Raw genomic sequence first — 27776 nt, 5'->3', positions numbered from 1 at the left:
AGCGCTGGCGCTGGCTGTCATTCCAATCCGCTGACGTGCGCTTCTATCGCTCAAAGGGGAAGGAAGGAAAAAAAGGTCCGAAAGAAAAGAAACAGAAAACCGTCAGGTTGTCAAAAATTTTGTCTAATTTTGGTGGACTCGCTGGCTGCTGTTCGGTTCGTCGGTCGTCGCCGCATCACACACAATTTCGATCTCACAAAACGCAGCAGCAGCAGCAGCGGTTCGCGCGGGTCGTCGTCAGCAAACTTTGGTTGGAAATTGCTAGAAAAAAAAGAAACCTTTCGTCGGAACAGTTCCGGAAGATCTCGTCGCGGCGGTTAGTTAGTTAGTTTCGGGTTCCGGCAGTGAATTCCACCCCCTAAGTTGGTCACGGGAAAGAAAAATCCTCCGAAAAAGATTCTACAATGAATGTGCTGAGCAGTGCAAAGTCGGCGATATTCAGCTATTTGATGGTGAGTCTAATTGGCTGGAGAAAATTTTAGATCAAAAAGGGTTGATTTTCCGTTCTGTTCTTCCGCTATTCCGGACCACCCTTGCCCGGCATGCCACACCTGTCTGCTTCTTATTGGCTGCTGGAGATTTTGGGGTTGGATTTTCTTCTTGAAAAGATGCAATTTTTTTGAGTATTTTTCGTGGGTGCAACAAAACTTGAAGATTTGGCTGTGTCCTAGGGTGGTCACTTGAATATTTAAATTTATTGAATTTGCTCAAATAAGATTAGCTTTAACCTTGAAAAAAAAAATGCACAAAATTACAAATATCCATGTATTTCAATAAAAATATCGTCAAAACCATTATGTATTGATAACGCCCAAATTTAAATCAAATTTTAAGTGGTCAGCCCTACTGTGTTGCATTAATCGCAAAGAGGATTCTGTGAAGGGATATAAAACATCAAATTAGTTATGCCGTGTCATAAACGGAATGGCGTTGAATAACGTATTTTATGTTAGTTTAGTTAATCGAGATTTACTAGAAATTAAATTTCGACTGCAAATTATGGAAAATACGTCCTTTTTTTAAATGTTTAAAATAAAAGAGGCCATAACGCTCCTCCGTCACTAGATATCATAAAACGGACCTCGGATTCGTGATCAGGTACCAAAATTGCACCTAAGGAATAATTTTCACACCAATCGAAGAGGAGTCGAGGATCTGCTGTGTGAGTTGGCGGCGGAGAATGACCCAAATGTGATAAATACATATAAAAATACTCAAAATTTATGAAAAACAACACAATGCAAGAAGAGATATGATTTGTCTGCAACAAAGCTGCGTTAACTAAATTTATTGACTTTTAAAAAAATCCCTATTTTTTCATAAATAATAATTACAACATTCCTAAAACGTCTTAGGAAAAGACTTTCATTAAAATATGATTTTTTTTGCCATCAGAACTAGTTGAAAGCTAGAATCTAAAAAAACACAATTAAACAGAAACTTTTGCTACTAAAATAACCTTCAAACTTGAAGATGTTTTTGAATTATTTGTCAATCACACTTTAAATTCATAATTTAGAAATTTAGCCCTCAAGCTTTATGATACACGACAAAAGGTCAAACTTGTAAATATTTTAGTAGAATTTATTTTCTTACCAACAAATTCGTTCTTTTTTTCGTTTGTTTTCCAGTCTTCATGAGCAGTTCTTTCAAATAAACAGCATGACTTCGAAACTATTTTTTAAGAGTACTTCTATTTCCTTTTTTTGTCATAATATTGTGAGTTATCCCATTCTTCCGAACATGAGCAGTTGTTATAAATAGAAAAGTCTGACTTCTAAAATATTGTGTGAGTTTATTCATTCTTTAAAAATAAACAATTCTTGATGGTTGTAATATTTTAGTGTCTTTTCTTCCATTCTTTCAAACATAAGCAGTTTAAAAAAAAGAGAAAAAGTGTTTCTTTCTTTAGTATTTTTGCAAGTTCACTATTCTTTAAAAGAATCTATCTTTGATGGTCTTAAAAGTTCGTTAAAAAATCTTACATTTTAAATATTTTACATCTAAATTTTTAAAAGTTTATAACAATTTCAATATCCAATCGGCTTCCCTCCCACTAACATTTACACACATGATCCTCTGTAATTACTCTTGGCTTTAAGTAAAATGTAATTACAAAAGCCGACTCGGTCCTAACCAGGTCCCAGCACCGAAAAGGACCTAATAAAAATTTTATGAAAAAAATAAAAGAAAATCAATTTTCTGGGCAAGTTTTTTTTAAACAATCCAAAATTTTAACCAACAGAAATCCTTCAAAATGAAATGTTTCATTTTTTTTTTAAATAATAATTTCGCTCTATCGCTTAGAATTAAGCTAGAGATAGACCAAAAAAATCATTTTACCCGATAAAACGTTTGGATTTACCCGGACAGACGGTAATAACCAAATTCATGCCATTTCAATAACAAATACTGTTAACATAACAGAAAGTGTTATGGAATCTTTTCGTAAAATCGATTTTTGCATAAAGGTTTAATAACAGTTTATGTTATCATAACAAAATTTGTTATTGGTCTGATATTGGTTGAAAGCCTACAACTTAGGAATAATTTTTTTTTTTTGTTATGAAAGAATACCTGAGATGATCGGATTAGTTGTTAAAATAACAAAGATTTGTTCGAAGAATAACCAAAAATGTTATAATTCTGTTATTACAATGACAATCCCGTAACAAAAAAATCCTAACGACGAATAACAAATCTTGTTATAAATAACATAAAATGTTATTGGCCTAGTATTTTTAAACACCAAAACAAATTATTTCCGTCTGCCCGGGTAAAGACTTTATCGATCAAAATGAAATTTAGAATTCGCGATTAAAAGCTCCATAAATCCGACAGATGGCGCAAAGCATCGAAGAATGACGATTTAAATTTTCGCTGTTCGGAATGCAAACTTAAAATTGAATTTACAGCTCTTAGAACAACTTTTGAGAAAAAATTCAAGTAGTACGAGTGTAAACTTTTTGCCCTCTATAAATTAACGCAATAAAAAAGTTTTTGAAAAAAAATAATCATCAGCTTGAATTTTTGCTCAAAAGTTGTTTTGAACGCTGGAATTTAACAAAACAGAATTCGCATACATAACCTCAAAGGGCAAAAAATTCAATCGACATTCTTCGCTCTGTTCTGCTACTCAACACTAGGCGTCGCATGTCGTTTAGTTTATGTATGCCAATAGAGTTTGCAAAATATTTTTTCGAAATAAAATTTGTTGTTTAATTTAGGGGCAGAAATCAACGCAATTTTGTAAAATTAATTATAATTTTATCCATAATCATAGATTTAAGCTTGAGTGCTCTCCCCATTCAATTATTTGAATGTTTAGATCAAAAATCTCGACATAGTTTTCAAGCGAATCTTCTCGTTTTATGTTTTTTTTTTCCAATAATTTATAAAAGTTCAATAAATAATAAATCTTAAAAAATTACACCATTTTCAAAATACCCTTTTCATCCAAATTTTGAAAAAAGGCGAAAGAGCTGTTCAAAAGAACCGCTCATTTAAATGAGCGAGCGGAAATGAGCGGCTCCTAAGAAGAGCGGTTTTGCTCACCTTGAAATTAAACTAAACTGATGTGAATAATGATATCAAAATTTTAAACTTTATTTAGGATCCCTTTTTAACATTAATCAATTGATTTAAAAAAAAACTCCCAGTTTGGTTAACTAGCTGATTCGTGATTCGAATTCAGTTTAAAATGCAATATGAATCTTAAATTGTATAAACAAAACTAGCTTGACTCTTTAACATTTTTACTTAAAATTTTAAGAATTTTATTAAAAAGCTTATACACTTGGTTAACTAAAAATAAACATTGATTTTATTCTTCTTTAACCTGATTTAAACTGATAACCTTAGTGGTGGTATATTTGATGTAAAAGTAACATTTGAACACTTTAAACGGAGTTCAAAAAAAGAATTTTCAACTTTTTTAAACACTATTGAAATAACATTTTTTCTAAAAAATAGTGCATGGACCTTGTGTGGCCTACCCCAGTACATGTTTAAAAAATAATAAGCTTCATACAAACCTTACCAGTTGGAAAATATTCCAAAAATAAATTGAAATCCTGTCAAAGTCACCCCGGTTTACGGTTTTTTTTTCTACAAACTCCAATCATAATAGTTATTCAGTAACTTTTTTGATTGATTTTTTGAGTGGCTTCACATTAAAAACAAAAGTTTGCTTCAAGGTCGCAGTTTCGGACTTGCTACAAAAAATACTACAAATTTATTTTGACATAGAAAGTTTGGTAAATAAATTACGGGCTAATGGTTTTCCCAGAAAAATTTCTTTTTTTTTCTAAAGCATTGACCTTAATGACTTGGACAAATAAAATTATTAAACTGAAGATTTCAAAAACACTAAGAATTCTACTTTTCAATGCCTTTTGCAGATTCAAGATTTGGTTATGGTTTTAAAATCTGATTTTTGATTTTTTTTTTAAGTTCAATGCATTGGAATGTTCAAAGCAGTTAGCATCTTTAGTTGTGCCGTCTTGATGATTTTATATTGCATCGCATTGAGTAAATACAGTCTTATTCTTTCTTGAAACCAGCTGAGACAACGTTTGCCCTTTTTCATTTTATTGCAACTCGAAGAGAGAATATGTTTTTATCACACTTGTCAAAACATGATGCTTTATAGCATTCCATTTCTCTTAGTGTTTTTAAGTTCACTTGGACCAACATCGAAAGGAATCAACTAGAGAAAAAAAATACAGTGTCAAAAGTCTGACCAACATCGAGCCACTTTCAAGTAGTGGTCCTACAAGCGAAAATTTCAAGGATTTTCTCACTGGGCATCGTCAAAGTTATCAAGAAAAATGTGAACAATCATATTTTCAGAACCACCCTAACCGCAAACTAGTGCCACAAACTACTAGCTTTACACAGCAGTATTAGTAAACTTCGTCGTGTCGATAGTGATGGAGCGGTTTAGCCGGGCCGCGCTGGACGAATCAGCGTTTGACATTTTGCATTTGCCGCATACACCGACATCATCACAGTAGTCGTCGTCGGCACGATGTTTTGTTGTTGTTTAGTCACACCACCACCGCCAGGCTTGGCCTACCTTGATGATATGAATTTGGCTCGTTTTCAGCTGTTTTGGTGGTTGGGACTTTATGGGAAAATTCCGGTTCTGAAGCAAAACCTGTGAATGATAAGCCATTGTCTGAGGTTGTTAATGGCAAAATAAGCACTTGTGCGTGAGCTGTTACAACAATTGCTGATAATATCGCCAGACGAGTGCCACGACTTAGACTAAGCCAGGTTGTGACGTAGGCGGTGTGTGACACTAGACTCATCCCAATCAGCTCGACCAAGATGATCAACCGGTTAAACTGGGTCGACTCCAGACTCCAACCTAAAAAAAGTCAACGAAGATGATTGAAGAAGAGTCATTGGCATCTTCATGTTTCATAACCATCATCAAGACACGTTGGGTTATTTGCATTTCCTCTGTGCCGCGCGTTGTTCGAAGCGCCAATTTTGAGACTCATAGACTTCCCCAACTCGTCGACTTTCGATTTCGCGAAGCGATTCAAATGTGAATACATGAATCAATTTGACTTAATTTTTAAAGTTATGCATGTGCTAATTTATCCCTTTTTCCTTGTTTTGCTTAGGTGGTCTACCTGTTCTACAATCCCACGGACAGCGGAGCGGTGCAGCTCAACAGTGAGAACCTGGATATGACGTTAGGTGAGTTTGTCCGTCTCTCTCTTATCACTAGAAGTCCCAAAAGTGGAATGTCTTGTCTGACGACAACTCAACTCTTTCTTCCTGATAAGACAATTGACTGATTTCTCACTAAAACGTTATCTTCCCACCTCTTATTTTGCAGCTTCTAATGAACTAGTATTTATCAATTTCTACGCGGAATGGTGCCGGTTCAGCAACATTTTGCAGCCCATCTTTGACGAGGCGGCCGACAAGGTGAGTGATTTGGATGGAAAAAAGGAAAGATCTTTGTTCAGAAAATGTTTCAATGTGGGTTCTTGAAGTTCACGTACCAAGAAGGGAAAGGGGTCTGCATCGCAACATAACAATGGTATGTGGATATTGAAATTATTCTTTTGCTAGACGTCGAGGAGAATATATCTCCTGCCAGGTCCAGGTCCCTGGAAGCCAAAATGACCGGGAGCTCTGTCGATGTTGCGATTGCAAAGTTCTTTATACTGTTGGGCATGTCTCCAACATAACACCCTGCACCTTTTTGTTTCTTCTAGTTTTGGGTTCTTCATTTCATTTCAGTATTGCTGCATTTTTTTATAGTTTAGATTTTGAAAATAATTTAACTCAAAACTCAACTAATTTTGATTAAAAATGCAAAATTTAACACTTGAGCAATTCTCTACGAAATCGGCCGATTTCGACCATTTTTATTTTTTTTTTATTTTGCCCAAACCTTGTGAGGGCCTTCCTTATGACCAAAGAAGCAATGTTGTGTTACTTTTTGAATGAAATTTCTGTAGTTGTAGGCATTGTTGAGGAATATTCAGAAGAAATAGGTACACGGAAAAAAAAACTTGTCGATTTTTGAATCAACTTTTTTTTTCTCAAAACTCCATATCTTTACGTTTTACGTTTTTTTTTATTGTCAAGTTTTTTTTTATAACTGGCGTTTTTTTTTTCAATGGTCAATAAACCAAATTTCCAGTTTTTGTATTTTGGGTGTTTTTGAAACCGCCCTGAGTCAGGGTACTAAAAAAACATCCAAAAAGCAAAAACTGAAAATTTGGTTTATTGGACCATTTCAAAAAAAACTCCAGATATGTTCTAGGGGACAAGAACACGCAAAAATCTTCCACCGATCTTTTCGAAAACAATTTTTTTTTTTTGTTGAATCAAGACTAACATTTCAAAAGGGCCAAACATTCAATATAACGCAAAAATTTTAACAAAAAAATTCAAGAAAAAAAATTGTCGAAGAATTTCACAAATGTTTCATATTTTAACAATGCAAATCGGACCATTAGCTGCTGGCATTAGAAAATGAAGGATTGTTTGAGTAAGACTTAGAAAACCTGTTCCTTTTCCTTTAAGCCAGTATATCTCAGCAATCAGAGGTCCAATCTTCAATGTTTCTTAGACATTTTTAAAGCAAATTTTCTGAAACTTGAAAAAAAACGAAATGGTCACTCATGGTCACTACTTTTTTAAAAATCGAAAAACTGTAAACTCACGTGACTGTGGCTTGAAAACGGGGCCCAATATCAAGAAATCTGTAAAGTGCTTTTCGATTGCAAATTCAATTTTACATAAAAAAATTAGGTCAAAAACAATTTATGTAAGAAATTTCAAATCTTGAAAATCTAAAAATACGTATTTTGGTAAATTGAGTGTTTGTGAAAAAAGTTAATTTGTAAATTGGCATTTTTTCCGTGTACCTATTTTTTTTTTCTAAATAGTCCTCCACAATTCCTACAACTTTGCCGAAGACATTGATCAGAAAATTCATTCAAAAGTTACAGATTTTAGAATATTTACTTACCATTTTTTTATTGATCGCTGCCAAAATTGTATTGGTGGACTTTGTTTTTTTTCGAAACAAAGTAATACAAAAATGTGTAAAAAGCGTGGACAATACTTAACCTTCTAAAACCCAACCACGCCCTTAGACGGGCTTCGATTAAAAAATCGCCAAAAATCAATTTTTCAACCAATTTTTGATCTTTAAAAAGCATTGGAAAGAAGAACTCTTGAAATTTTAGAAAATTTATGGGTTGGAAGTTTCACTTTTTTTATGTGACTTTGCCAATGTTTTTTTTAAAATAATCAACTAAGGTCAACTTTGACTGTGTTTTTTACTAACATTTCCTATATTTTAAGTAAAAAGAAGTATGCAGTAATTTTTCAAGTGTCCCAGACTATGCCTCTACGAATTTTGTTACAAGTTTAATGATGATGGTGCCATTTTATAGCAGTAAATGTGAAAAACAAGCAAAAAATTAAAAAAGTGACTGTAAAAACACGAAAAAATTAGATAGGCAAAATGTAATGATTAGAGGTGGTAGAATAGGCCAAATACTACTTAAAACATACATAAACTAAACAAGATAAAAGCAAATTAAAATACTAAAAATAAAACAAGAAAAATATAAAACAGGAGAAGTCAAGTTTTTCGTAGAACAAAAGTTGCTTAAAATGACCTCCTAAACACGGGAAAAATAAAAAAATCGAAAAAAAATTCGGGCAGTAGCGGGTTAAAACGTTACAATATAATATTAGTGGGCATTTAAGGGTTAAAATTTATTTTTTATCGAATTCCTTGAACAATTTTCTATAAAATGCAACCTGTAGAAAGTCTTTTGCTTAACCCTCTAACGCCCAGAGCTGTTTGCTTATCGTAAAAATAGTAAATGGCTAAATTTTGGTACAATATTGCAGGAAATACTTTACTTTGACCCATAAACATCGAATTGGTGCAAAAAAGTTGAATTTGAAGTGGTGCACCAGAGCACCATCAGGAAGATGAGCAACTTTATTTTAAATCACAAAATCTCGTTTTCTTCAAATCTATTGGTTCAGTTGTTTGAAAATGCTTCGAAATGTGTTAAAACTACTTATTCTTTGCTGTAAGACTATATTTCTGAAGTATGAATTACAAATTCAAAAATCTCAGCATTTTTAGATTTCTTTGATTGGCTCATTCAAAACTCACAAACAACAATTTTCATGAAAAATAAGGAAAATAATAAAACCATCGGTCTAATAACAATGTTTTGTCTTGTTTATGAATAGTCAAAATGTTTATAAACTTTTGTTTTGGTAAAAATAAACTTTTTCTGTAATTTAGAAAAAAGTGCTCCTAAATATTTAGTTGCTCATATGCCTAGGTGGTGCTCTGGTGCACCAAATGAAAAAGGTTGAAAAACACTCAAAATTGGTCCAAACTCACAATGTTATTCACAGGGGTTCTTGTCCAAGGTTCAAATGATAGCAAAACATTTTTTGTTTCATAAAATTTTGTGTTTGGTAATTTTTACGGGCTTTTGAAAACAGGTCTTATTTATTTCCCTAAAATTTGCCCATTTTTGTTTACATTTCGTACTGTAACTTTGCTTGTGTTCGACCAAATTTGATAAAATTTGGGGAGATGTTAGTATACATTCTACATGAACACCTGCAACTTAAAGCTCAATGAAAAGTTGTGTCAGTTCCGAGATATTTGAGTTCAAACTTTTGGTGCTCTGGAGTAACCATGGGCGGGAGAGGGTTAAGTATTTGAAAAGTTATGATTAAAATAAAAATACGTTTTTAAGAAAATCGCCAAAAAAGAAGGCGATGCCAAAAATAGATTTCTGTTAACTATCGGTAGATGAACTTTCCCTCCAAGTTTGGTCCAAATCGGTGAAGGTCGAGTCCAAAACTGTACTCAGTTGACCTGGAATGACCCTAATACAAAACAAACAAAATAAACCTCATCATTGGTTTTATTACCGCATCTAATAGTCAAAAATCCTTTTAAAATTGAATTAATACAATCATATCAAGTTATTTTTCAATGTTTTCATATATTTTTATATTTTGAATGTAGCAAGTTTCAAAGTATAAATACTCAAAACTGTATCCAAAACCCCTTTTTTCGTAAGTACTAAAATTTTCCTAATTTGCAATATTATTATCAAACGAAGCGAAATTTCCACTTTGCGAGTTTTTTTTAAATGCTAATTTTCTCAAAATACCGTTTTTTTCGAAAATACTCAAATTTTCAAAATTAGCAATATCGGTATTAAACGAAGCAGTCCTTTGTCGTTTGTCACTTTCACACCAATCGCTACTGAACACTCTCTCTTTGCTCTCCCTCTCACTCCAATCGATTGCTTCAGAGAGACCGATTGCGTTAAGTCGCTCAAAGCTGACTGGAAATAAATGGCGATCGGCTTTGCTTAAAACCAACGAAATCAATAATATTTTGCAATGTTGTTGTTTACACAACATCAAGGTCACATTTGACAGCAATTTCTTCCAGTTTTGTAGTGCAGGCCAAGTGAGCGTTGCGCTAGTATTTTTTTAAAGGCTCTCTCCTCGCTGAGTGAAGCAAGCCGCTGGCAGCCAGCTGTCGTGTTTGCTCGCGAATGGTTGCGTGCTAAAGTCGGCAAAGATTCGTTCGGTGATGAGTGAGTGATTTCTGATCTTTGAGCTGAACATCCGAACCTCGTTTGATTGCAAATTATGAAAATTCCCATCAATTTTCGGCGATAAGATTACAAAAGGACCTATCGTTTGAGATTTCCAAAAAAGTGCCAACGTGGTTTGTGGATGGTCCCTAGATGAGAAAAAATAAAAAAAAAAAGATTGCCATTGGAATCATCGATGGTAATTTATCGTTGTTGAATTTCAGAACTGTACAAGATTGCTTAACTCTCAGGCGCATTTCAAATTGAATCTCAATGACCAACGCTAAAATAGGCCTGGGTGACTTATAAAAATCATACAATAATAGATGAGATAATTTGAAAGCTTTCTCACTCAAATTGTGAACAAACGAAGATCATTAACCTTCCCAAAATCCGCCCAACTTCAAGCGAAACTTACTTGAGGATACCGTGGAGATTTTCCCTTATCCCGTTGAAAAAGTGGAGCATCAACCATTCCTGTCTTCCCAATCCCTTGTCCTTGTCTCTGTAGTGCTGTGGGTCATGTTTGAGAAGCTAGATTGGATTGTACAACGACCTGAGGTTGCTCAACTTGTCATGTACTGAACTAGAATCAGTACAAGCGTTGTCCAACAAGAGAGTAACGGAAGTCATGTTCATTAAAATTAACAAAACATGGATTACTGTCTGATACCACAACTTCAATAGTAAGACAAAGCCTAGACGGATTGAACTGCGGAATTTACGAACACAATTGGTCAGTTGTTTGAATTATTTTTTTTATTTTGTTTAATAAATCATACCATAAATTTCCAACACCAACTTTGCCCAGATACCCTGAATATCAAACCTAACCTCGCTTCCCCTTCCTACTTGGTCTTTCCCTTCGTGACCCGGTAGAAGAACCGCAGCTGCATCACGACCTCGTCGTTCGGGCGCAGAAACTCCCACGTCATGCGCCACAGCCCGGCCGGGATGACCGGCGGCAGAAACGACGAATCCGGCACCAGCTCCTTGAACCAGTACTCGCCCTTCGGAAACGGACAAAACTCCTCGGTTCCCTTTTCGACGTGCGGCAGGTTGGTGCTGTCGGCCCAGATGTACTGATACTCGACGTACTCGTCGACCATGAAGGCGCAGATGCTCTTCCGGGGCAGCTTCATCGGGTACTCGTTGAACTGGTTGTTGCCGAGGGTGCTGTACGCGACCTTGACCGTCACCTCGTACGCGTTGTCCAGATCGATGAACAGCTCGACCGTGCCGTCCAGGACGAACGCGGTTCGGTTGTACTTGCGGACGCGCAACTTTGACGAGTCGATCAAGTCCGCGCCGTCGATCTGCTCGAAGCGCTCCAGCTGTAGGTTCATCTGCTGCTCCGCGCCGGACTCCGCTGGTAGATGGCCGAGGACCGCGAGTGCGACCAGGAAGAAAGTCGTCGTGGCCGGTTTCATGGTTGCGTTGACACTAGGGGTTTGCGCTCAATCATGATCAGCCGGGTGCTTTTATAGCCCCAGCGGTCGGGTATCGTGACTTCCGGTAGTCGAGCTGGTCTCTTGTTTGGTTGGAAAGATTGGATCGTACATTGACTAGAGTTAAACAGTGCACGGATCATCAGTCCAATGGAACCCTTTAGTTCGAACATGAACTTAGTTCTACGGCAGCTTCGTCGGCATGTACGCAGAGGTATTGTGACTTACCTTGAAAATTGCGTTTTTTTTTACAGATTTGTTTAACTTGAAAATCCCAAAAATCTATAAATACGATTTTCTTGAAAATGATTTAAGGGACCATCCATGAAAATTTTCATAAAAATACGTATTTTTCCTTTATTTTGAAAATGCAAAAACCTCAAATTTATTGTTGTTGTTATAGAGGTATCAAATAACTCGGATTTTGTCATAAATTTCGAATGTAATAACAACAATTTTTGAAAATTTTCAAAATTTTCACAAAACTACGTATTTTTGAAAAATACTCAAAATTTCAGTTTTTTTACAATATGGGTATCATATGATCAGGATATTTCCATACATTTCGGAAGTAATTACAGTTTTTTTTGCTGAAAATATTTTTTTTTGAAATATCTGTTATTACTTCCGAAATGTATGAAAAATCCCGATCGTTTGATACCCATATAGTAAAAACTAAAATTTTGAGTACTTTTCCGAAAATACAAAGTTTTGTGAAAATCTGATATTACTTTCAAAATGTTTGAAAAAATCCCGATCATTTGATACTCATACTATAAAAAACGGAAATTTTGATTATTTTTGCGAAAATACGAAGTTTTGTGAAAATTTTGAGTATTTTCAAAAATTGTTGTTATTATATTCGAAATGTTTAAAAAATCCCTTTCTATTGATACCCATATTGTAAATAAACGGAAATTTTTAGTATTTTTTCGAAAATATGTAATTTTGTGAAAATTTTGAGTATTTTCAAAAATTGTTGTTATTATATTCGAAATGTTTAAAAAAAAATCCTTTTCGATTGATGCCCATGTTGTGAAAACGGAAATTTTGAGTATTTTTCGAAAATACGTAGTTTTGTGAAAATGTTGAGTATTTTTCAAAAAAAAAAATGTTATTACATTCGAAATGTATGCAAAATTCCAGATCATTTGATACCCATGTTGCAATAACAGTAATCTTGAGTTTTTTTTTCTCGAGAAACATTGCATTTTAAAAATACAGGAAAAATACGTATTTTGTGAAAGTTTTCATGTAATTATAGCTGCAATGAAAAGCTGACATCATCCCGATTCCAAAACACTATATTTTTTGAAGTTTGGATGATTTTCCATAGGATTATAGCCAATGCCTCCGCTTAACCGAGGCAGCCGAATGATTCAAAACTGGGGCAATGCAAAACCGAGGCTTGCAAAACCGGGGTATGACTGTAGTTCATTATCTAATCTAATCCAAGAAAAATAAAAAAAAAATCAATAATTAATGCATTCAAAAATTTTATAAATATAATTTTAAAATTCAAAAATTACAAAACTAAAAAAAACAAACCCAAGAATTCTAAAATTTTAAAATTGTTGATTTACAATTTTTAAAATTTCGGATTTATAAAAATTTGTAAATAAAAAAACAGAAATTAAAAAATATACCTATAAGTGGGCCCAAAAATATTTACAGGCATTAAAAAGTAATCTAATTTTCTGTTTTCTAGGACTTGTCGCCATCCTTGACAGCATTTAAGAATGTAACAATGTAGAGATTGTAGAGTTTAATCATTTTCTTCTGTTTTTTCTGAATTTGGTTTTCTGGGAATTAAAAAAATCTTTTAATTTTGAAAAAATTGTTCTATTTTTTCTTTAATTCTTTATTTTTTTAATTCTTTATTTTTTGATAACTTTTTAAGTTATTAGGTTTTACAGCGTGATGTCACGAGCGCACACGCAAACACATTTTCAATGAGAAAATGTAAACAGTGCAGCCAAGCTGTCAAATTTCTAACCCTAAAAATCGAGTCGGCGTAAAACCTAATTGTGGAACTTTAGAAGAAAGAACTTTGAAACTTAAATTCTGAGGACTGGAATATTTCAATAAAAAATTAAAAATTAAATAATAAATGAATTTCAAAACAGAACACATTTCCATTTTTTTAACTGAATTTTCAACTGATGAAAAAATTGAAAATTACTGAATTTGTATTTTTTTTGCGAAAAAGAAGTTTTTCAGGTGCTGCACATTGGAATTTCACAAAAATTCAAAATGTTTTCATCCCAAACATGTTTAAAATTATTATCTAGGGGAAATATACCCATTTTAATCACACTAAGCCGTTCGACCAATTCTCATCACTTTTGCCATTTTTCGCTATTAAATCAACATTTGCAGATGTATCAACAATAAAGAGTTGCTTGCTCACTTTTATTTGAGCTATTTATTACTTTGGAACAGTCAAAAACACTTTATTTAAGCTGTAATTCATGATCAAAGTGCTGATAGGCCGATAATAGAAATAGGCTGAGAAAGGGTATAGTTCCATTGATTATTATGTAAAATTGTCCGGGGAACACGATGGCGATAAAATAAAAAAAAATAAAAATATAATCAATTGGTCAAAACTGAATTTTTATACTTAAAACGTTAAAATATAATATTAGTGGGCAATTAAGGGTTAACATTTTATTTTTATCGAATTCCTTGGACAATTTTCTATAAAATGCAACCTGTAGAAAGTCTTTTGCTCAAATAGTTGCAAAGTTATGATTAAAAGAAAAAAAGTTTTTTAGAAAATCACCAAAAAAGAGGGCGGTTCCAAAAATAGAGGGATGGTCCATTCAGCACCAAACTTGGGATTTCTGTTAACTATCTATAGATAAACGTTCCCTTCAAGTTTGGTCCAAATCGGTGAAGATCGAGTCCAAAAGTGTACTCAGTTGACCTGGAATGACCCATATATGTAATTCATGTATTGAAAAATACTATAAAAATAATGTTTAAATTCAAAAATAACAAAATAGAAAAAAAACTTACTCAAAAATATGAAAATAACTGATTTTGAAATTTTCAAATTTCTAGATTAAAACAAATTTGTTAATTAAAATGTTTTGGATGGCCCCTAACAACATCTCTATTAAAAGTGTGAGAGTTGAGTACTAGTAGTTAGAATTTTCATTTTGAGTGTGAGAGAGAGAGAGTGAGAGTGAACAAAAGAAAGAGAGAGATTGGCGAGCGCGCTGTCATTCATTGCAGTAAGCACAGTATGACAGCTTCAACAGCATTTCTGTTCTTTGGGTGTAGCTATGAATTGAAAGTGAAATTTTTCACGTGATTAGAACAATTCGAATTTTAGTTTCAATTTGTTCAACTCAGATCGTACTGCGCGCGATGCTATCTTGCCTTCAAAACAAGGTACAATTGTACAATCGTGGTCCGAACGTGACATTACCACGTGCCCTCTTCCGGACTATAAAAACAGCTTGTCAACGGTTCAAAACAAACACAGTGGCCATGACACCGTCCGTATCAACGCTGCTAGCTTTCGCAAGCGTCCTCGGATGTCTGCCATTCGGATCCTGCCTAAGCCGGGTCAAGATGCAGATGGAACGTATCGAGCAGATCGGTGGCGACGAGATCGCCGACTTTTCCAAGCTGCGCGTTCGCAAGTACAACCGGACCGTGTTCGCGCTGGACGGAACGCTCGACCTGCTCAAGGACCTGGACAGCTCGTACGAGTTTTCGGTCCGGGTCGCGTACAGCACGATGGGGAACAACCAGTTCAACGAGTACCCGATGAAGGTCCCGCGGAAGACGGCCTGCCAGTTCATGGTGGACGAGTACGCGGACTTTCAGTACATGTGGGCCAACTGCAGCAATCTGCCGCAGCTGGCCAAGGGCACCAGGAGGTACTGTCCGGTTCCGAAGGGGGCGTACTGGATCCGGAATTTGGTTCCGGACGCGTCGTTCATTCCGCCGGTGGTTCCCGTGGGGTTGTGGCGCATGACCGGATCACGAAGGGCGTGTGAGATTGATTGACAGTTGTTTGTTTTTGAAATTATGATGTAATAAAGCTAACAGGAGTCTTTGTTTACAATTTTCTTTTTTTTAAACTGTTGACACGGTTGAACGGTGCCACCCGAACTTACTGAGATCGCCTGTACGTTGTTATCTGGATTTCTAAACAAGCTCAGAGCGATCATCGAAGTACCGGATGTCACGTTACCACGTCACCATCGGGGCTATAAAACCTTCGAGTTCATGGCCCGTCACAGTCAGTACCATGCATCCATCCGCAGCAACGGTCCTGGCTTTCATCAGCGTCCTTGGAGCAGGTCAAGATGCAGCTGGAGCGCTTCGAGCAGGTCAGCGGCGTGGAGATCGCCGACTGCTCCAAGCTGCGGGTCCGCAAGTACAACCGGACCGTGTTCGCCCTGGACGGAACGATTCACATACACGTGGATCTGGACAGCTCGTACGAGGTGACGGTCAAGGTGGCGTACAGCACACTCGGGAACAACCAGTTCAACGAGTACCCGATGAAGGTACCGCGGAAGAGCATCTGCAAGCTGTTGGTCGAGGAGTACGCCGACTACCAGTACATCTTTGGCGACAGTACCAACCTGCCGAACGTCGCAAAGGGCACCAAGGAGTTCTGTCCGTTTCCGAAGGGCGAGTACTTCTTCAAGGATACGGTTGTAAACGGGTCGTTCATACCTTCCGTGGTTCCGGCGGGGCTGTGGCGTATGTCGTTGTTGTTTTTGCACCCAAGTGACGTGGAGGTTATGGTGCTGCGCATCTACTATCGGGTCATCAAGGGAATGGGCATGTGAGATCCGGTTTAAACTATGTGACAAATAAAATGTGCTGGAGAATTTCCCTTATCCTCTAAAAAAAAGTGCTTTATCAACATGTATTTCACCCTCATCAAAGCAACCCCTTCGTAACCCGGTAGTAGAACCGTCCCTGAACCACCAGCTCGTCGTCCTGCCAAAACTCCACCGTCATGCGCCACAGTCCGGACGGCACGACCGGCGGGATGAAGCCCGCGTCCGGCGTCAGCTCGCGCACCCAGTACTCGCCCTTCGGAAACGGACAGAACTCGCGCGTCCCCCGCGCCACGTACGGCAAACTGGTCCGGTTCGCCCAGATGAACTGGTAGTCGACGTACTCGTCCACCAGCATGTCGCAGAACCGCTTCCGGGGGACCTTCATCGGGTACTCGTTGAACTGGTTGTTCCCGAGGGTGCTGTACGCCACGCGGACCGTCGCCTCGTACGACGCGTCCACGTCCCGGAACAGGGTGAACGTTCCGTTTAGGACGTACTCGGTGCGGTTGTACTTGCGGACGCGGAGCCGCGAGGTGTCCGCCAAGCCCTCGCCGCCGATCTGCTCGAAGCGCTCCAGCTGCAGGGCGACCTTGAGCGGGTTGGACGCTGGAAGCAGGATGTAGAGAAGTGCCAGCAGGGTTGTAGTAGACGTGACCATGGTTGACGGCGGAAGAGGTTATGTCAGATTCGGTAGAGCGTCTTTTATAGGTTAGAATTGGGATCACCCAAATTGGCTCATAAAAATGAATGGGTTTGAAATAATAGCTTTACAAATAGTAATCAGTTACGAATGAGTTTTGCGCACGACGGTTGCCCAGATTATCAACAATGGCCATTCCCTACATCGAGAGTTTATCCATTCCCATTTGAGGTTCACTTTGAACTCTGTGACAAATAAAATGTGCCGGAGAATTTCCCTTATCCTCTTAAAAAAATGATGATCAACCAAAATCTCCGTCTTCAGAAGAATTTCCGTACACGGAAAATAATGTTTGTCGTGAATCTTACTAAAATTTAGTTAAAAATCTTTTTAAAAAAAACTAGTTGTTTTTCAAAAATAATTTTTTAATGTGAGAAATCATTAAAAAAAATCCTGGATATGACAGCTTTAAACCAAAACCTTAAAATAGTAAATCTAGCTAAATTTTATCAATTTGAAAGCTGGAAAATGCTGTCAGTTTCATACACAGCAAAAATTGTGTAAATTTAGAAGGTGTAGTTTTAGAAGGTTGGATATTACCTCTTTTATGATGTAATTATACCTCAATTTAGACTGAAAAAGTTACATTACACCAGAACAGTGGTAAAATTACACATTTTCAGAGGTAAAATTACACATTTTTTTCCTGACATAAAAGATGTACCCCTTCCCAGATGTAATATTACCATAATTCTTTTTTCTGTGTAGGCTGTATGGTTTCAGAAAGTCTGTTAGCTATTTTAGCTAGATTTTATGGTATTCTAGGAAGTCTTATGGTTAGCTCATCGAGTTTTCAGACTATTTGAACTCAGGGTTACCAGGTCTGAACAAAAAATAATCTGGCAAAAAAACTCGCAAAAACCTGACATGCCGCTTTTCTCAAAGTAATGAGCGAAATAGTATTCAAAAATTGTGTATTTTCACTTTTTATGCATTATAGCTTCACAAAATAAACATCATGCTTCAATTCAACAAAGTCTGGAATAAATAAAAAATACAATTTTACAAATTGCCACTCAAAAAAAACTGGCAATGCCAGATTTATCTGGCAACCTGGCATCCCTGTTTGAACTAGTTTTTTTTTTTTTGAATCATTATCAAAATTTTCCATTGATGACTGCAAAGCCATATGCAAAAATACTAAAATACTAAAATACTAAAATACTACAATACTAAAATACTAAAATACTAAAATACTAAAATACTAAAGTACTAAAATACTTAAATACTAAAATACTTAAATACTAAAATACTTAAATACTAAAATACTAAAATACTACAATACTAAAACAGGGTGGTCACCTCGGGAAAAAAAACTGGGAAAACCGGGAAAAACCCGGGAATTTAGTCCAGCGGGAGAAAACCGGGAAAAACTCGGGAATTCTACTGAAAAACCGGGAAAATATTTTAAGTTAAGTTAAAATTCGACACATTCCTCTTAAATAACTTCAACGTATACTTTTCTCTATTAGAATATTATTCTCGTTATTCTAAATGAATGATTCGGGAAAATTATGTTTGAATTTGTGAAATAGACTCAAGGTACTAGGCTTTGATTGTTTTTTTTCTGTTAAGTATTCCTTGATATATTTCTTTGGCGTGGGAGGGAGAAGCAACTACGATTACCACTACCTACACCACCGGACCCGGTTTAAAAACAAATGTTTGATAAGCTGCAATTTTTCCGATCAAGTTCGCGGTTCAATAGAAAATTTACTCAGGGCTATGATTTTTGAATTCTTATTTCAATTAGTGTTGAATTTTATAAGCACAATAAACAATTTATTTTTGTTTTATTATGTATTGCAATATCGACTTGAGTTGCACAGCAGCTAAGGAAGTTTTTGAATTTTTATTTCAAAATTGTCAAACTTACGGATTTAACCCTTCAACAATATGATTGTAAAAAGAGTCAAAATCTGCTTGATTTTTTTGTGTAGACAGTAACTTTAGGGAATAAATAACCAATAGTTCCCATAATTTCGATAATACTAAAATTTGCGTACCAAAAATCGTGGTGCAAACAGCCTTAGCTTGATGTGCGCCGTTAAAAATAAGAATACAGTTCAGACTCGATTATCCGAAAGCCTCGGAAAAAAATAAAAAAACATAAATATTTAAATAAAAATTCTCAGTTTCAACATTTGCATGTAAAAAGTGTTTTAAAATGCATTCTACACTAGTTTAGTTGTTTTGCAATCATTAAATTTCAAATAATGTAAAATTTGACGAAAACAAAAATATTAGCGAAAAAAAAAAACAATAAACATCGAAAATTTTCAAAAATTCAAATGATTTTTAAATCAACCCAAACATGCTAAAAATGATTCTGAACGCAGGTGAATGAATCTAAAATTGATTTCACTTCCTCCATTAAAATTTTCATTATAATTTTGAAGTTTTTTTTTTTTAAATTGCCCCCTGATTTTTCGGGCCAATTTTGAAGGGGGAAGACAAAAAGATTCAATAAAATTTGCACCAGCATAAACTATTTTAAAATGATTTAGAATTATGAAATCCAAGATGGCGGCCATTTTGGGCTGAAATGAAATATTGAAAAAAATGAATTTTCAAATTTAATAGGCAGTCAACCACTCAACAGTGACTAAAATTTAGTAGCTAAACTCGAATTTGAAGTTTAAAGTAAGAAAATAAAAAAATACGAATTGTTTTTTATTGTTCAAACCTTCGGATAATCGAGACGGACTGTTAACAATTTTTACTGTAAAACATTTAATGGAATTTCAAAAATCTGTTTTCAGTAGTATTTTATAAGATGATTTTTGGCTTTCTCAGTCAAACAAATTATTAAGGACAAATTGCTATGAAACTTTGTGTTTGTGTTTTTAAATCATATTTGAGTATTTTTGTATAATTTTAAAATGTCGGAAATATTTGGTATTCAAGATATTTTTATATAATTATTTGGGAATCTTTCAACAGTTAAATGCCTATCAAATTGTGTTAATTCAGAACATTTGAAAAAATATCTTTCTTTTAAAATTTATTTTAAAATTGTAATTCAAATTTTCAGATATTTTAAAATTACAATATTTTTAGAGTTCAACTGCATAATAGTCATTTCAGTACAAACAGTCACTTTTTTATCCAAACACAAAAAATGAGTTTTTGTTAGGTTTATTTAATTCTCATTTGAAAATTTCGTAAAAAAAATATGAACTGAATTTTGACTGTTTCGGTTCTGTTGTTCAGAAAATCGCAGCACGGTCAATTGATTTTTTTTAAATTCTGTGTTACTCAAAAACTATAAACATCCAAACATGTTTTTTTTATCTTTTTTTCAATAAATTTGGCACGGCTCATACAAAGGATGTAGGTATCGAGAATAATGTTTATATTTGCGTGATCTGAAAGTCGCGATGAGGAGTTGAAGTACAGGCCAACTCAGAGAGGTTTTTTTGGACAGTTACATTTTTTTCTAGAAATCATCTCATCAATACCTAAATCCTTGCCAAAGATACTAAATCGATCAGCAAAAATGTTTTATGTTACCGATTGTTTAAATATATGGCAAATTTTCTCTGGAAGAATTGTTCTTCTTAAATTTACAAAAGCATTTTTAAAAGAAAACTGGAGATTATTTGCATACATGTTGTTGTCTTTTGCAAACTTTTTCTACCCACTCTCATACCCAACATTGTAAATGCTTTTTCCTGCTTTCCAGTAATAATTTATGTAATTATTAAATTTAATACAAAACGATTTTTTATTGATTTTAAGTTAAGAAAAATGGTGGAGCATGGAGATGAAAAATTACAAGCATTATGGAAATTAAGGATTTGGACTAAAAACTGTTGAAAACGGCTACTTACTTTTTGTACTCAATTTCAAAGCTTTCTTGAGAAATAAAAATATTGAACCAAATAAATACGTTGTGTACGCGTTCATAAGTATTTTGATGCTAACTTCAATCTTTAAAAAAATTTTGTAATTTGATTTGAAACTATATGGAAAAATTCCTTCAGGCCTCGGGAGAAAACCGGGAAATTGAAAATCCAAAACTGGTGGCCACCCTGTACTAAAATAGTCATGTTAAAAATCCTTAGTTTGAATTCCGGGGTGACTTTGATAGTCATAGTTTTTCTTGTTGAAATCAGATAAAAGGTGTTCAAACTTTATTTTTACGTCAAATTTGCCATAGTTTTTTAAGAAAAAAATTACATGTTTATATTTTTTTATTCGAGTTTTTAAGCTTTTTTAACAAAATCCTTTTTTTCAATTGTTAAAAAGTCAGAATTTGATGTAAAATTCGCTTAAACTTACATTTTAAACTGAACAAAAATACAAAAAAACAAAATAAAGAAAATAGACCTAATTAACACCTAAACTCCCAAGCTCGAGAAAAAGGGGGTATTTGTATAGAAATTCCCCATTTTTCTCGAGCTTGGGAGTTTAGGTGCTAAAATAACCTAAATTATCAATGTTTTGCTGAATAATTTGGAGCAATTTTAGTTAAATTAATTCATACTATTTTTCACTCACATGAACGAAATTTCACTTTTTCACACTTTTTCCCCGATTTTTGCAAATCCTTCCAATTTTAACATATTTGAAAAATTTACTTTATTTAACCTTAAACCCAAATGTTTTTAATTTCACCTAAATATCACTAATTATTTATTGAATTGAACTAAATTAACTAATTCATCACCTTTTATCTTATATTTTCCTTATGTTTGCTGATTTGGCTAGTTGAAACTTAATTTAAAATAATTATATCTACATTCACTAAATTGACTCAACCAAATTTCAACTTTAACTTTAACAAATTTCACTTAATTCAACTGTATTTAGCTTTATTTTCCTTGATTTAACTTAATTTAACTTGATTGAAATTAATTTAACTTTAATTAACCTAGTTTTCCTTAGTTTTATGTTGCCAAATTAAAATAAATGTACCTAAATCCAAATTGAACCATTTTTTTTAAACTAAACTCAACTTAATTTTGCTTTATTTTTTTTTGTGTTTAACTTTGTTTAACTTGATTTAACTTAATTTAAATTTAATTAACTTATTTTTAACTTAGTTTTATGTAACCAAATTTAAATCAATGTACCAAAATTTAAACTAAATTCATCATTTTTTTTCTAAATAAAACCACATTTAATAATCACATATTTACTAAAATTTACCAAATTTTACTAAATTCAATTAAATTTAACTTAATTCAACTTACTGTAGCTTTATTTTTTTATTTAACTTGATTTAACTGAATTTAACTTTAATTAACTTAATTTTACTTAATTTTATGTAACCTAATTTAAATAAATGTACGTAAATTTGACCAAAATCAATTATTTTTTTGACCACATTTAATTTTATTGAGCTGTTTGCTTAAGAGCGAGTTTTTCACTTATGTGAAACAGGTCGTATCGAGGTGCTCCGATTTGGATGAAACTTTCAGGGTTTGTTTATCTATACATGAGATGAACTCATGCCAAATATGAGCCCTATACGACAAAGGGAAGTGGGGTAAAACGGGCATTGAAGTTTGAGGTCCAAAACACATGAAAAATCTTAAAATTGCTCGCATTTCCGTAAAACTTCATCAATTCCAACTCTCTTAGATGCATTCGAAAGGTCTTTTGAAGCCCTTCAAAAAGTGCTATAGACATCCAGGATTGGTTTGACTTTTTCTCATAGCTTTTGCAAATTACTGTTAAAAATGGATTTTTTTAAACCCTTAATAACTTTTGGCAACAGCTTCCAACACCCATACTCCCATAGGTCAAAAGTTAGGGAATTTCATGGACTATAAGCCAACGGTATTAACTTTTTGGCCAATCGCAGTTTTTCTCATAGTTTTACGATTTTACTAGAACAAACATTTTACAACGTTAGTTTTTGCCCTGTAGGCCAAGAAGACGGCACTTGTTGGTCTCAATTTTGTCATATTCGGAATCCTCAGAAAATTTTACATTAGATTGAGGTTTTGGAATTTTGAATTTGATTGGAAAAAATGCCATTTAGAATTAATTAAAATATTATTTAGAATTTTGTCGGATTAGGGGTAAAACAAGTTTTCGCCTACTTGATACAGCATTTGACGTATTGATCATAGGGTAAATAAGATCTATTTCTTTTTTCAAAAGTGTTTTATTTAATTATTTTTTAAATCAAAATTACAGCTCCAATACTCCTAACTTACGTGAAATTGACCGAGGATTCTGAATATGATAAAATTGAGACCGAAATGTGCCGTCTTCTTGGCCTACAGGGCAAAAACCAACGTTGTAAAATGTTGGTTCTAGAAAAATCGTAAAACTATGAGAAAAACTGCGATTGGCCAAAAAGTTAATACCGTAAGCTTATAGTCCATGAAATTACCTATCTTTTGACCTATGGGAGTATGGATGTTGGAGGCTGTTGCAAAAAGATATTAAGGTTTAAAAAAAATCCATTTTTAACAGTAATTTGCAAAAGCTATGAGAAAAAGTTAAACCAATCCTGGATGTCTATAGCACAATTTGAAGGGCTTCGAAAGACCTTTCGAATGCATCTAAGAGAGTTGGAATTGATGAAGTTTTACGGAAATGCGAGCAATTTTAAGATTTTTCATGTGTTTTGGACCTCAAACTTCAATGCCCGTTTTACCCCACTTCCCTTTGTCGTATAGGGCTCATATTTGACAAGAGTTCATCTCATGCATAGACAAACAAACGCTGAAAGTTTCATTCAAATCGGAGCACCTCAATACCACCTCTAGAACAAACCGAGCAGAATCTACAAATACTGCCTCTTAATTTAACATAAAAACGAAACTATTGGCACTACGCCCCCCGGGGCATGGCCTTCCTCTAACGTGGGATTTCTGCTCCAGCGCCTCTGACGAGACAGGAGAAACCGGGACCGACGTTTTACTTCACCATCCGATAGAAGCTCAGTGGATAAGGCGGGAATCGAACCCGCGTCTCATCTTAATTTAACATGTTGTATTTAATTTAGCTTAATTCAACTTAACTTTATTAAACTTGATTAAACTTAATTTACCATATTTCTATTTCTAAGTATGGGCAAAAATTTTATTATTTAAAAAATGTTTTTACTGTGCTGTGTAGGGGTAAGCGTGATTGCCTCTCACCCAGTCGGCCTGGGTTCGATCCCAGACGGTCCCGGTGGCATTTTTCGGGACGAGATTTGTCTGATAACGCCTTCCGTCGGACGGGAAGTAAATGTTGGCCCCGGAATAACCTAAAAAAAGGTTAGGTCGTTAGCTCAGTCCAGGTGTAGGAGTCGTCTCCCTGGGTCCTGTCTCGGTGGAATCGCTGGTAGGCAGTTGGACTAACAATCCAAAGGTCATCAGTTCGAATCCCGGGGTGGATGGAAGCTAAGGTGTAAAAAGATGTTTGCAATTGCCTCAACAATCAAGCCTTCGAACACCTAGTTTCGAGTAGGAATCTCGCAATCGAGAACGCCAAGGCAATGCTGTAGAGCGAATAATTTGATTTGATTTGATTGATTTTTACTGTGCTGATTATCGGAATTCCATACCCAAACATCCTAAATAAGATTATCAAGGCAGAAAAGTGCATTTTACATTGTTTTCACTTGGTTAGACTTCGATTTTCCATTGAAATTTTCCATAAACATTCATAAACTTTGAATATGTGCAACGGCCTTAACCAAATTTAACTAAATTTTACCAAATTTAAATTAGTTCAACTTAATTAAGCTTTATATATTCTGATTTAACTCAATTTAACTTGATTTACTTTAATGTAACATAAATTAACTTGATTTTACTTAATTATACAAACTTTTATCAAATAGCATTAAATTTAACTAAATTCTGCCAAATGTTACAAAATTTAAATAAATGTACATAAATTTCACTAAATGCAACTATTTGTTTTCAAAATATAGCCACATTTAACTTATTTAATTTAATTAAACTGAACTCAACTTAATTTATCATATTTTAACTGGATTTAACTTAATTTCAACCTAATTTTACTCAATTTTACTAAACACAACTTAATTTAACACATTTTGTACAAATTAAACTAAATAAAACAAAAAGAAACTAAATTCAACTAAACTTAACTAAATTTTATTGAATTTATCTACATTTTATAAATTTTAACTAAATTTATGTAATTTTAACTAAATTTATGTAATTTTAACTAAATTTAATCTATTTAAATGAATTATATTCTATATTCTATTAATTTTTTTCTTAGTTTAACCATATGCAACTGAATTTAATTCACATTTTCTTATTTAATTTCAATTCAACCTTATTTTTTTAAGTTCAATTCAACTTGATTTCACCAAATTTAACATAATGTTAATTTAACTTGATTGAACTTAGTTTCGCCTAATCCAAACGCGCTAGGCACCAACCGCCCTTTACGCCCAGCAAAACTGGCCGTGTTGCTAGCGCAAAACCTCGCAAAACATACGTTGCCAGTGCCCACGGTATGTAGATTAGGTAAGGTATGGCGGGATTTCTTAGGTGTCAAAATAGTTCGCATGAAACCCGGATTTTATATGAAGATTTTCTGAAAAGGTGAATATTTCCCTTGACAATCTGTGCTACAAAAGGCGTTAGGAAGCGTTCTTTAACTACGTAACGCAAAATTGTGCTGAGACACCAATATTGTTTTTGTCATTTTTATGTGGGCTGTCAGTTTTGGATAGCAAATCAGCAATCAGGGTTGGTAAATTTACCTGTAATTTTAGCTGAATCAACCAAAGAAATCACTGTTTCACCCATTTGAAGCCAGCTAATTTGAATTGTTAAATTTAAGATGGAACTGCTTTCCGTGTAGAACCTTTTTAAATTTATGCGAGAATTTGGAATAATCAAGACTTCCAACAAAAACAGTGAATTAGTTGTTTATTGAAACAATAAACATAACACCGTCAGAACTCCTTCGTAATCCGGAAGTAGAACGCAAACTGCGCCGCCACCTGCTCCCCGGGAAGCAGAAGCATCCAGGTCATGCGCCACAGTCCGGTCGGCACGACCCGCGGCACAAACGAAGCGTCCGGAATCAGATCCCTCACCCAGTAGACGCCCTTCGGAAACGGACAGAACTCGCGCGTTTCCTGCTCGATGTACGGCATGTTGGTGCAGTTCTTCCAGATGAACTGATACTCGACGTACTCGGTCACGAGCATGTCGCAGAAGCGCTTCCGCGCCAGCTTCATCGGGTACTCGTTGAACTGGTTGTTCCCGAGGGTGCTGTACGCGACCTTGACCGCTCCCTTCGACAGAAAGAAAAAAATAAAACAGTAAAAATTGAGGCTACCCTTTGCTCTCGGGATTCAGGAACTTCACCTCGTACGAGCCGTCAATGTCGGTCAGCAGTGCGAACGTTCCGTTCAGCACGAACGCCGTCCGGTTGAACTTCCGGACGCGGAGCTGGGACGAGTCGACAAAGTGGGCGCCGCCGATCTGCTCGAAGCGTTCCAGCTGCAGCGTGACCTTTTGGGCACCATCGGAACGGAACGGGAAGCTGATGCAGATGATCAGCAGAACCGTCAACGGAACGGTGGAAATGGTTGTACGCCACGCCATTGCTTCCGACGCACTGAACGTTCGTTTGGACCAAGAGGTTGAGGTGGGATCAGATGACGTGCTAATGTCATATTAATCCGGTCATTGCATTAAGATCGTATCGTTTTACAAACCAGTTGATGATACAAAGCGATTATACAGAACAAATGCATCCCTCCGAACAATGGACTGGATTTCGTCATGTTGAAGTTATGTCCAAGTCTACTTTTTTCAGTGGATAAGGGAAATTCTCCAGAGTATGTTTCTTTTTGCAATGGGACAAAAACAACAGAGGGATTCAAACAACTAAGGCTGGTCTTCGCATATTGTATCTTTTATTATCCACAGAGTTCAAAGCGAACCTCACATGCCCTTCCCCTTAACGACTCGATAAAATATCCGCAGCTGCAGCACAACCACGTCACCGGGGTTCAAAACAACGATCGACATGCGCCACAGCCCGGCCGGCACCACGGGCGGTATGAATGACGCGTCCGGAACCATGTCCCTGAACAAGTACTCGCCTTTCGGAAACGGACAAAACTCCTTCGTGCCCTTCGCGACCTTCGGCAAGGTGGTACTTTCGCCCCAGATGAACTGATAATCGACGTACTCCTCAACCAGCAGCCTGCAGATGCTCTTCTGGGGCAGCTTCATCGGGTACTCGTTGAACTGGTTGTTCCCCATCGTACTGTACGCCACCCGGACCGTCACCTCGTACGAGCTGTCCAGATCCTTGAGCATGTGCAGCGTCCCGTCCAGCGCGAACACGGTCCGGTTGTACTTGCGGACGCGCAACTTGGAGCAGTCGGCGATGCCCTCGCCGCCGACCTGTTCGAAGCGTTCCAGCTGTAGCTTGACCGGCTCTGAACTCGACCTCGCTGGAAGACTCCCAAGGACGCTTACGAAAGCCAGGAACGCTGCTGCGGACGACCTCATGGTTGGTTGAAAAGTGCGGCTATTACATTCAGTCCGGTTTTATACCTCAGAAGGTCACGTAACGTGACATCCGATAGAGCAATAAAACCTTGTTTCGAAAGCAAGATTGCATCGCGCAACGCGATCTGGGTTCGCTGAAATAAACAAACTAGGAAGTTGAATCATACAGAATTTATGGAAATTTTTGAATTCAGTGAATTGCTTGAAATGTCCACAGAATC

The 27776-nt window shown here is 35.5% G+C and overlaps 6 protein-coding genes across 6 annotated transcripts in view; 3 read left to right on the top strand and 3 right to left on the bottom strand.

Annotated features, from left to right (window-relative positions):
- Nucleotides 1-27776, top strand: part of LOC120420200 (TATA element modulatory factor) — a 140487-nt gene that overhangs the window by 38151 nt on the left and 74560 nt on the right. The window lies entirely within an intron of this gene.
- Nucleotides 29-27246, top strand: LOC120431780 (endoplasmic reticulum resident protein 44-like). The gene is made up of 4 exons (XM_039596901.2): nucleotides 29-452; nucleotides 5634-5709; nucleotides 5852-5943; nucleotides 27022-27246. Exons 1-4 carry the CDS (start codon nucleotides 405-407, stop codon nucleotides 27103-27105), a joined length of 300 nt encoding a protein of 99 aa, XP_039452835.2. The 5' UTR covers nucleotides 29-404; the 3' UTR covers nucleotides 27106-27246.
- LOC120431781 (uncharacterized) lies at nucleotides 5950-12117 on the bottom strand. Its single transcript, XM_039596902.2, has one exon. It carries the CDS (start codon nucleotides 11558-11560, stop codon nucleotides 10979-10981), a length of 582 nt encoding a protein of 193 aa, XP_039452836.1. The 5' UTR covers nucleotides 11561-12117; the 3' UTR covers nucleotides 5950-10978.
- Nucleotides 15887-16468, top strand: LOC120431777 (uncharacterized). Its single transcript, XM_039596897.2, has one exon. It carries the CDS (start codon nucleotides 15904-15906, stop codon nucleotides 16393-16395), a length of 492 nt encoding a protein of 163 aa, XP_039452831.1. The 5' UTR covers nucleotides 15887-15903; the 3' UTR covers nucleotides 16396-16468.
- On the bottom strand, nucleotides 16389-17364 carry LOC120431776 (uncharacterized). The gene has a single exon (XM_039596896.2). It carries the CDS (start codon nucleotides 17048-17050, stop codon nucleotides 16490-16492), a length of 561 nt encoding a protein of 186 aa, XP_039452830.1. The 5' UTR covers nucleotides 17051-17364; the 3' UTR covers nucleotides 16389-16489.
- On the bottom strand, nucleotides 25740-26985 carry LOC120431774 (uncharacterized). The gene is made up of 2 exons (XM_039596895.2): nucleotides 26398-26985; nucleotides 25740-26324 (listed from the first exon to the last, which is right to left on the bottom strand). Exons 1-2 carry the CDS (start codon nucleotides 26635-26637, stop codon nucleotides 25980-25982), a joined length of 585 nt encoding a protein of 194 aa, XP_039452829.1. The 5' UTR covers nucleotides 26638-26985; the 3' UTR covers nucleotides 25740-25979.

This window comes from Culex pipiens, chromosome 1, assembly GCF_016801865.2.
Source record: "Culex pipiens pallens isolate TS chromosome 1, TS_CPP_V2, whole genome shotgun sequence".
In the NCBI taxonomy this organism is placed as follows: domain Eukaryota; kingdom Metazoa; phylum Arthropoda; class Insecta; order Diptera; family Culicidae; genus Culex; species Culex pipiens.
This window is presented reverse-complemented; position numbering and strand designations above follow the sequence as displayed.